The sequence below is a fragment of the Nematolebias whitei genome, chromosome 2, assembly GCF_014905685.2.
Source record: "Nematolebias whitei isolate Nwh7 chromosome 2, NemWhi1, whole genome shotgun sequence".
Lineage (NCBI taxonomy): Eukaryota > Metazoa > Chordata > Actinopteri > Cyprinodontiformes > Rivulidae > Nematolebias > Nematolebias whitei.
The window spans coordinates 3,944,667-3,955,430 of NC_056499.1; the positions used below are offsets into that span (position 1 = coordinate 3,944,667).

The 10,764-nt window shown below is 40.5% G+C and overlaps 2 protein-coding genes across 2 annotated transcripts in view; one reads left to right on the forward strand and one right to left on the reverse strand.

The window, feature by feature from the left end:
- The window catches only part of tmem41b (transmembrane protein 41B), a gene marked incomplete in the record, with an annotated part of 14,754 nt that extends 14,242 nt beyond the window's left edge, over positions 1-512 (reverse strand). The window contains 1 exon segment of the mRNA XM_037695608.1: positions 297-512. Within this exon segment, the coding sequence (XP_037551536.1) occupies positions 297-387 (91 nt within the window).
- Positions 513-3,213: 2,701 nt separating this feature from the next.
- ipo7 (importin 7) overlaps positions 3,214-10,764 on the forward strand; it is a 15,561-nt gene continuing 8,010 nt past the window's right edge. Inside the window, exons 1-15 of the mRNA XM_037689547.1 lie at positions 3,214-3,415; positions 5,391-5,472; positions 6,855-7,008; positions 7,152-7,310; positions 7,426-7,582; positions 7,702-7,791; positions 7,891-7,985; positions 8,079-8,163; positions 8,259-8,393; positions 8,660-8,759; positions 8,850-8,926; positions 9,039-9,155; positions 9,504-9,593; positions 9,708-9,873; positions 9,948-10,108. Of these exons, the coding sequence (XP_037545475.1) occupies positions 3,332-3,415; positions 5,391-5,472; positions 6,855-7,008; positions 7,152-7,310; positions 7,426-7,582; positions 7,702-7,791; positions 7,891-7,985; positions 8,079-8,163; positions 8,259-8,393; positions 8,660-8,759; positions 8,850-8,926; positions 9,039-9,155; positions 9,504-9,593; positions 9,708-9,873; positions 9,948-10,108 (1,752 nt within the window). The 5' untranslated portion in view covers positions 3,214-3,331. The remainder of the gene's footprint in view (positions 3,416-5,390; positions 5,473-6,854; positions 7,009-7,151; positions 7,311-7,425; positions 7,583-7,701; positions 7,792-7,890; positions 7,986-8,078; positions 8,164-8,258; positions 8,394-8,659; positions 8,760-8,849; positions 8,927-9,038; positions 9,156-9,503; positions 9,594-9,707; positions 9,874-9,947; positions 10,109-10,764) is intronic.

Sequence of the window (10,764 nt, forward strand, 5' to 3'; positions counted from 1 at the left end):
TGATTACATGTTACACCGGCTTGCCACACCAGGTTGTCTTGTGATTATATGTTCCACCGGCTTGCCACAGCAGGTGATCGTTAGCTTCAACTGTTTTAAGCTAACCGATCGAGGTCGTCGCAGAACGCTACATTCTGTTAGCTGGATGTGGTTAACATTATCTTTACGTCCTCGCAAAAGCATTCATTTGTATAAAAAGAGTTTGTTTAATACGTGGTGTTACTTACAACGACTCTTTTTCCAGCAAACATCAGCGTCCATTTCCTGACAGATCAACAGTGAAGTTAGCCACCAACCTTTTAGAAGCTGTCGGTCGTCGGACTTCTCGTCCGCCGTTTCCGGTGACGAGCTGTCCGTTTCTGGCGTTTCTCTCCGCTTTTTGGCCATTGTCCAAAGAACTGTTGAGATGGATGTACCGTGAGTCAGGGACACCGGGCAGATAGACCGGTGTGGCGACAGCCTGGAGACACGTTACACAGTGTGACCTTTTACCTTCTCCGCGGCTCCATGAATCCTCCGCAGCGCCCCCAGTGCAGCAGCGGCCCGGCCTCCAGCACACCGTCCTCCAGCGCACTGTCCTCCACAAACAACAAAACTAATGTCTTCACCGTCACTGTCACGATTCTGCTGCCAGAAAATACTTCCGTTAAAATGTCAACAGGATGTATTAACAGGATAAAATATCAGATATTTTGGGTATTAGGATTTGAGTATGGAAGCCAATTGATGCCACAAAAATGGTCCATAAATACAAGCTGCTATCTCCAAATACATCTTAACATCTAATATTATAATTATGCTTTTCACAAGACAAAGTTTAAATTAGAAAATTGTCCTGGATAGAATGTCTATTCATAAATCAGGACGCTCCTACAAGAACCCTGCAGATGTTGGATGCTGTCTATCACGGTGCACTAAGATTCATAACTGGCTGTGATTATCGTACCCACCACTGCACCCAGTATTCACTGGTTAACTGGTCACCATTAACTTCACACAGACTCTCTCACTGGTACATTTTCATCTTTAAATCACTTCTTGGTCTGCTGCCTTCATACATCTCCTCCTACATGTCTCTGTGTGAGTGCAGCTACAGCGTGCGCTCTCAGGACATTATTACCTGCAGTGTTCCCTCAGTGAGGACTGAACTAGGCAAGAGGACCTTCTCCTACTCCGCTCCTGTTTCCTGGAATATCTTACAAAAAGATTTGAAGCTCTCGACCTTTGACCTCTCTAAGTGTCTTTAAGAATCTGTTGGACTCCTGGCAGGGTCCAATGCTGACATGTTCCTGTTGTTAGTTTTCTACATTTGTCTTGGAATCTAGCTGTTTTTTGTTTTGTTACCTTTTCCTTTTAGCCATCCTATTTGTTAAAAAAAAAAAAACTGTAGTATGCTTTTTCATAACTGTTTATTGTTGTTGCTGTTGTCCATTGTTGTCATCTTTCTTTGTTAAATCAGGTCTCTCTTGTAAATGAGTCCTCGAGGCTCAATGGGATTTACCTGTATAAATAAAGGTTGATTGATCTCATCGTATCTCATCTTATCTTATCTCATCTTATCTTATCTTATCTTATCTTATCTTATCTTATCTTATCTTGACCAGCAGACTGTAAAGCTCTGCTGGACTGGTGGATTTTCAAAAGTTCTGAAATATAGAGCGGTGCAAGACCATTCAAAGCTTTAAAAACAAACAGCAGCAGCTTGAACTGCATCCGAACGGTCTAAACCGTGTAAAGAAGAAAGGACAGGGGTGATGTGTTCATATTTACATGTGCTAGTCAACAAGCGAGCGGCAGAGTTTTTACAAGCTGTAAACGGGATATAGAAAACAGATTAATACCAACATATGAGGCGTTACAGTAATCAATCCTAGAGCTCACAAAGGCATGGATGGTCTTCTGCAGATCACTACGGCTAAGGAGTGACTTTACTTTAGAAAGCAGACGGAGCTGAAAGAAACTTGTTTTCACAACAGAATTGATCTTTTTATATCACTTTAAGTTACAGTCAAGCTCCTCTCTTAGATTTTTTTTTACCACCTGGTTGGAGTGGGGGAGCTGAAGACCTAGACTGGGAGAGATGTTACAAGACTGGAAGCACCAAATAAAACCCATTTGGTTTTATTTAAGTGGAGGCAATTTTGAGGCAACCAATGCTTAATGTCATTTAAGCAGCTGACAATAGAGTTAGACTGAGTGAGGAATTGGGAGTGACCGGCAGATGCAGATCATCTGCATAGAAACTAAAAGACAAATGATGGTGTGCAATGATAGGTCCTAACGGTAGCATGTAATGTGAGAAGAGAACAGGCCCCAGAATGGATCCCTGCAGTGCGCCAGAGGATGGAGGAAAATCAGAATCAAGAATATCTTTATTGTCACCAAATTGTATCCAGATTATTATACCCACCACTGCACCCTGTATTCACTGGGTCATCATTAACTTCTCACAGACTCTCTCACTGGTACATTTTCATCTTTAAATCACTTCTTGGTCTGTTGCCTTCATACATCTCCTACATGTCACTGCGTGAGCGCAGCTACAGCGTGCGCTCTCAGGACATCATTACCTGCAGTGTTCCGTCACTGAGAAGTGGACTAGGCAAAAGGGCCTTCTCCTACTCATCTTCTATTTCCTGGAATATCTTACAAAAAGATCTGAAGCTCTCGACCTTGACCTCTCTAAGTGACTTCAAACTGCTAAGTTCATGGCAAAAACCAACGCAGAAATGTTCCTGTTTTTAGTTTTCTACATCGCTTTATAATTCAAAAATTGAATTCATCATGTCCTGGATGACTGAGAATCTTCACCAGCATATCGCTTTATAATGTAGTTGTTTTTTTATTTTATTTTTTTAATAATTTTCTTCCATTTATTTATTTTTTCAATGTATATGCCTTCTTTTATGAGTCATAATTTTTTGTTATAAACAGGTCTCTCTTGTAAATGAGTCCTTGAGACTCAATGAGATTAACCTGTATGAAAAAAGGTTGAATGAAAAAAAAAGTATAGTTTGAGACAAAAATAAAAAAATTAAATACAAAATTATTTAAAATTTATTAAGAGTTGAAAACGGAAATCACAATTGCACCAAAATAACATAAAGCATCAAAATACTATGCTGAAGTTTCTGAAAACTACAACTCCCATATAAACGCAGATGAAACCGGAAGTTCGTAGGGAACAAATTTGGCGCTGATCTATCCGGGTACTTCATTCACTGCTTCCTTTCGCGCCGGGTAACCGGAGAGCCGTGCGTCCATGTGCGCAGCGACTGGGAATTGATAGACCTCTGAAATATTAAGATCCGAGCCGTAAACAGTTTTCGTGATGGATCCCGACGCTTTGGTTGAGGCCCTTCGGGGTACCATGGACCCCAATCTGCGGGAGGCCGCGGAGCGACAGTTGAACGAGGTAAAAGTTGAGGCGAACTGTTCGTGGTGATGTCAGTAGTGGCGCGGTCTCGGGCCTCGGCCGTCCACAACATAAAGATGGTGCGATCAAACAAGCTGAGCTCCGCCGGCTTTAACGTCACAGATCCAGTGCTGAAAATGTCATACTGTGTGTACTGTCGCCCTGTAACATATTTCCACTTTAAAGTCACAAGCAAGCGGAACTAAGAGGCGCTTTTTAAATGGCGATGACACTCGCGTGCCATTAATCGTCACTAGCTTCATCCAAATCCAGCTGTGTGTTGCTAACGCTAACAAGCTAGCCGTTCCGGTTTTGGTTCAGACGTTGTATCGCTTCGTACAACTGCTTTGGCACTAAAACGAAAACCAGAGCTCCAACAACACAACAGTTATTGTGGTGGTTGATCCTAAATTAAGTGAAGCCGTGTAAATGAGGGGCGAGTCCTGGTTAGTGGTGAGATGTGTTGCTATGCGGCTAACGTCAGCTAGCTAACTTAGCTGCGGTAGCTCCGCTACATTGCTGCTGCTCACGTGTCACTGATGTGCCCCTAGCTTAGCTTAGTGTTTCAGAACATAATTCAATCTAGGAATTTTCTAACTTGCGCAGTTTGTCGCAGATTTTACTGCTTTCATTACCGTGTGGCCTCTGCACTTGTAGTAAAAAATGCGCTAGCCTATGATAAGTTAAAGTTATCTGGTTGCCATCTATCTAATTTTAACCTTTTAACGTTTGTACTATAAAGCTGTGTCATAAAATCAAGTTGCAGAGAGTCAAAGCAAAACATCGATTTAATCATAACTTAAGGTCGTATTTTTCGTTTGTGACTAATTGAGTCATTAAATATCAACGCCCTTTTCTTATTCTTTGTAATGGGATTTTGTTTGGCAGAATGATTTTTGCCTATTGAACAGTTTGTGTTGTACATTTCCACAGGTAATACTTCAGTTTATTAGTTGTTTTAAAAAAAAAAGTGCCTTTTCATTTCTGGGCTTTCTGACCACTCCTTGTTTTCTACCAACTTTTTATCTTAGTGGTTGAAAACTTTCCAGGTAATTCTGGTTTGGCTGAATTGCTCCAAAGTGTTGATATTGTCCTGTTAACCATCTTTTGAGCACATTGGCCGTAAGCTTTCAGATCCACGTCCTTTTCTACGCTCCAATCATGCCATCTATCCAAAATGAAGCCTCTCAACAAACTACCGGTACCATTTTATGATTGTTTGGTTAAATAGTTAAATAGTTAATGCACATACACAAGAAGAAGATGGTCCCAGATTTTAACAATATTAAGAACAGGTGAAAAATGATCAACTCGACATGACGATATTTGAAACAAATGTACTTGTTTTTTATGATTTGTAATAAAGCAATCATTTGCATTATATCAGATGCTCAGTTTGATGTTTCAGTCAAGTAGACAAACACCAGTGTTTTATTTTTAGTTGCACTTGGAGCATATTTTTTAAAACACCCACATGCATTGATGGTGATGGTTCCCTTGAATGGCAGAGCTGAGATCATCTTCATCCTGCAACTGGCTGGACTTATTTGTATCACTTTTAAATCAAATTAACGGCATAATTTGAAGGAGAACGGGGTTAATCTGTAGGTTGTATCCAGTTCTTTTTGCTTGACTTTATGCAGAAAAGTATCATAAGGATGCAACATGTCACTTTAACAATTAATATTTTAATCAGAAAATTTGCTTTTTTGTCTTGATGCCAAATATCTGTAGTTTTTAATTTTTTTATGTCACGTGCAACCTTTATATATTTTTTGTTTTAACTAAGTCATATTTGTGTTGTATTTGGTTCAGCACAACTTCCAACATATTCAACTTAACCTTGTTTGACGTCCGTCTTAGTATGGATTTGGAGAAAAAGCATGAATCAAATGCTGCAGAAGACTATTTAAAATGTATTTCTTGAATGTTAATGACCAGTCAACATTAATTTGTTTGTAATTCTTGTTTTCAGTATCACTCCCATGTAAACTTCATGTCCACTCTGCTGCGAGTCACCATGTCGGATCAGCTGGACTTACCTGTCAGACAAGCAGGTAAGACTTTATTAACTCTGAATAAGTTACTTTTCAATGCTTCCTATATCTCCAACATGTTTTTATAAAATGGCAAGTTTGTGATTTAAAGTGCTCTTTTAGCTCGAATATACAATTTGAGCAGGTTAAAAATAGCTTTTGTTTTGGTCCAACATGTATGAGTTCACCGATGGAAAGTTTTCTTTTTTTTTTTCTTCAAGGTTTTTCTAGCTCTACTTTGAAATAAAGATGAAATACCGATTTATTTTATTATTATTATTATTTTAACTTGTTCATTTTTAGCTGTAAAATCCATTTTTACTGCATAAAAACGATCCGTTCATCCAGATACAACTGTGAAGCCAGTTACACACGCACTGTCTGGAAGCATCATCCCAACGTTCAGTGATCCTCTGTTGGCCAGAGTGTTGTTGGGAGCTTTTTGTGGCTTGACGCTGACGGTCAGACATGGACATGCTTGTCTTTTAATAACTGGAGAATCACAGCTATCGATTACATTATTTATTTGATTGACAGTTGCTACATAATAGCAAGGAGCTCATCTAAATGTGTTGTAGGAATTAATGTTATGGGAACTGCTGGATGAGCAGTTTGGTTCCCTAAAAAAATACAATATAATAATAGTCCGTTTTGTTTTTTGGCAGATTTTTATAAAGAGTGGAAAACAAAAAACAGAAATGGACATCACTTATCTCTCGTGCGCTGTAGCAAACTCAAATTGGCAAAACACTAAATTCTGCAGCCTGTGCTACAAAAATTTTGTATCTATAGTAAATTTAATGTAAACTGGACTTTTTGTGTAGGTTTTAAAATTTTGTAGGCGTTTGATTTCTAAAACTACATTCTCCAACAAGTTTGAACTTTAGTTTTCTCCTTACCCTGTAATTTAACTTGCCATCATTTCACCATTTTAAACATTGCTGAAATGTAGTTTCCCCTTGAATCTATTGAAATTACAGTTGCTTTGTAGTTTAGTTGTGGATGAGAATCCAGGGGTTTATGTCAGCCTTTATAGGCTGGATTATGATCGCCTCGTCTGTCAGCACTTTGACGTCGGCCTCACATCTTTGCTGTGTGAAATACCTCTCCCTGTGCGTCACAGAACGGAGTGCAGCCCCACTCTGTAGCTGTAAACTCACTTTGGTGCTACATTCAAGACTACAGATTGAAGAATTTAATTATTTGTGTAGCTTAGGCTTTTATTGGTTTTGTTACATTGATTAAATAATCAGAATCCCTTCAGTTACTGTGGTATTCTGGTCATCAACGTATGTCTGTGTCAAACGTTGACATTCGTCACTGGAGTTCAGCTATATTTCACTTTAGTTTCATGCTCTGAACATCCTGTAAAAGCCTGACCTGTGTGTTCTCTTTCTGTGTAGGAGTAATTTACCTTAAGAACAAGATAGTTCAGCACTGGAGTGATGGAGACTCTTCAGGCACAGAAACGCCCGTCAATAACATCCCCGAGGAAGACCGGCAGTTCATTCGAGACAACATAGTGGAGGCAATCATCCAGTCCCCTGAGCGCATCAGGTAACCACTTAACCCTGTTGGCTGATGTGAGCTGGGGGAACTCCAGTTTCGTCACACATCCATCTTCCCTTCCTGTTTGTACTTCTCATATTTTCTCTTTCAACATTTGCCCGTCTTAACGCAGCCCGTTTTTAACTTGTCAGGGTTCAGTTGACGACGTGTATCCACCACATGATCAAACATGACTACCCCGGGAAGTGGACGAGTATTGTGGACAAGATCGCCTTTTATCTGCAGTCAGACAACAGTTTAGGATGGCTGGGCATCCTGCTCTGCCTCTACCAGCTTGTTAAAAACTACGAGTAAGTCAGAGCTCTGTTTCTTAATCTTTTTTTTTATCTGCGACATGTGTTAGCATTAGCACAGTAGCATAGTGTTAGCATAGCACAGAATTAGCATTGTGCTGTTACTCGACAGATATAAGAAACCAGAAGAGCGCCAGCCTCTCGTGGCTGCCATGCACATCTTCATGCCCATGCTGAAAGATCGCTGTATCCAGCTGCTGCCCGACCACTCCAGTGATTCTGTGCTCATACAGAAACAGATCTTCAAAATCCTCTACGCCCTCTTCCAGGTAATGGGATTGAAGTTTGACCAAGACAAGAAAAACACAAGTACTTATTTGCATCCAGGACTAGAGTACTGTTTATTTAAAATGTGCGGTTCTTCATTTTCTCTGGTTTGTTTTTTCAGTACAACCTCCCTTTGGAACTCATCAACAGACAAAATCTGACAGAATGGATGGAGATCCTGAAAACAGTAGTAGACAGAGATGTGCCCCCAGTAAGAACGTTACATTGACTCAAGCCGAGCAATTAAAACTTAACGATTATTGTAGTTTAGTGTGAGCTGACTGAGCCAGTGTTGTTCTTATTTGTGCAGGAGACGATGCAGATCGATGAAGATGAGCGACCTGAGCTGCCGTGGTGGAAATGTAAGAAATGGGCCCTTCACATTTTGGCTCGGCTGTTTGAGAGGTAAAAAAAATCACATAATTCTCATTTTTTAAAACTTTAAAGAGGAAGCAATCTGAATTTATTTAATGTTTCTGTGCACGCATCCTGCTGCAGATATGGAAGTCCAGGCAACACGACTAAAGAGTACACAGAATTTGCTGAACTTTTCCTAAAGGAATATGCAGTTCCTGCCCAGCAGGTAAGATGATCACGTTGTTAAACGAGACCAGCGGCTGTGAAAGGTGTTTGAAGTGAATCTGGTCAGTAAAAGTAATTTACATGTTTGTTCAATAGGTTCTGCTGAAAGTCTTATACCAGTACAAGGAGAAACAATACGTGGCTCCAAGAGTGCTCCAGCAGACACTCAACTACATCAACCAGGGAATAGCACATGCTCTGACATGGAAAAGCCTCAAACCACACATGCAGGTAAAAAGACAAGTTCTTTACATGTCTGCTGATTGTTTGCTGATTCAGTTGACAGAATATTTGCTGCAGCGTCATTGTGGAACTTTAATTTCTGACAAGTGATTTCTGCAACGATTGGTTCATATGTTGGAACTACAGTCGGAGCATCCGGTCCCGACATGAACAGAACGACATAAAACTCTTTCTGCCGTTTTATAAAGCAGCTCGTCTGTCGTGCGTTGTGTTGTGAACATCTTGACACATCTCGTTTAATTTTTTTTTCCCAGGGCATCATTCAGGATGTGGTTTTCCCCCTCATGTGTTACACAGATTCAGACGAGGAGCTTTGGCAGGAAGATCCGTATGAATACATCCGCATGAAGTTCGGTAAGCAGCGAGGCTGTGCCTGGAATCTCAAAGGAGTTCAGTGCAAGTGTGATGACTAACAGCTTCTCCGTTTTGTGGTGTCTCCATTAGATGTATTTGAGGACTTCATCTCCCCAACGACAGCCGCCCAGACGCTCCTTTTCACCGTCTGCAACAAGAGGAAAGAAGTTAGTTTCTGGTCATTTTTCCTAAAGAGACCTACTAATTCCGATTCTTTCCCTAAAAAATATTTTAATGCTTGAAGAAGTGATGCAGTCTGTTATTTCTGCTTTTGTTCAGGTGCTGCAAAAGACCATGGGCTTCTGTTATCAGATTCTCACTGACCTCGCGTCTGACCCCAGGAAAAAAGATGGCGCCCTGCATATGATAGGCTCTTTAGCTGAAATCCTACTGAAGGTACAGCTGCTCTGGACATCTTCTGATAATTGCTGCGTGTATGAAACGCTGCGTTGCGTTCTTGTTGATCAAAACAAGAAAGCATTTGTAGCTGCACTGTCTGTGCTTCTTCTGGAGTTTACCTAAACTTTTGGTAGATTTGGGGCTTCAAACCAGGCCAGGAACTGGTTTTTAGTACAAGATTTGGGATGTTGAAGCCCGTTTGCAGAACTTTGAACAGTTTTAATTTCTTTTAAAGAATTCATTGTAGGCTCTAAACTTTAACGCGGCTGCATTGTAAAAATCAATATTTTGAGAACTATTTAACTGCTGCGTGAAAGCTGACCAGTTGTATTTATCCTCGCACAGAAAAAGATTTACAAAGACCAGATGGAGTTCATGCTGCAGAATCACGTCTTCCCTTTGTTCCGCAGTGAGCTCGGCTACATGAGAGCCAGGGTGAGTGCTGGTCACCACCGGTGTCCACCGTTTGATCAAAGGTCCCGTCTCGCTGCTGCACCGCTCGGCTTTAACTCGTCACACCACGTTGTGTGAATGTTTGTTTTCTCCTAGGCTTGCTGGGTGTTGCATTACTTCTGTGAGGTGAAGTTCAAAAGTGACCAGAACTTGCAGAACGCTCTTGAGCTGACCCGAAACTGCCTGATCAATGACAATGAGATGCCTGTGAAGGTGGAGGCTGCCATTGCCCTGCAGGTTCTCATCAGCAACCAGGAGAAAGGTGAGTACAACCGGAACCGTTTGCTCTCCGAGCTGCTCGATCCTCGTCTGATTGGGGTTTTCTGTTTCCGTTAGCCAAAGAATACATCGCCCCTCACATTCGACCGGTGATGCACGCACTCCTGAACATCGTCAGGGAGACGGAAAACGACGATCTCACTAATGTCATACAGAAGATGATCTGCGAATACAGCGAGGAGGTCACTCCGATTGCAGTGGAGATGACGCAACACTTGGTGAGTGTCGTTTGTGTAAAATGCTCCAAACAGCTTCATCCTCCAAAGACTGCACGTGTTGGAGATGGGAATGGCTCCGCTTGTATTCTCAAAAGAAACGTACAAAACAATGTTGTAAAAAACATTGTTCTCAAAAGGTCAGAGGTCGGCCAATTTTAATTGGTTTTATTAATTTTTTTATTTTTCTATGGCATTGCTGATTTTTAGAAACCATGTTGACTAATGGCTGATATACAACACATTTATTTATTTACTTATTTTAAACTGCTCATTGCAAATAAAAACATAAAATGAAACGTTATCCTGAGCTAGATCTTTTTTTTTAATTATTTTTTTTTTGAATGACTTAACTCCAGTAATTTTCCAAATATTGATCTGAAATGTGGGTCCAAACTCTGTGGAAACAAAATACCATAGCAGCTTTTTTATAGAGACTTTAAACACCCACTGGACCAAAGTGCTGTCACATAATAACAATTGGACTGTAAAGAATTATTATAATTATTAAAAGTCAACATATCAGATGGTGTCAAAGGTCACTGAGAAAAGATGAGTTTTAAGAAGGGATTTAAAAACATCTGCAAACTTGTCACTCTTTGGAAAAATTTGCAAATTTCAAACAAAAATGTCTTTTACCTGAATCGTGTTGATCCGAA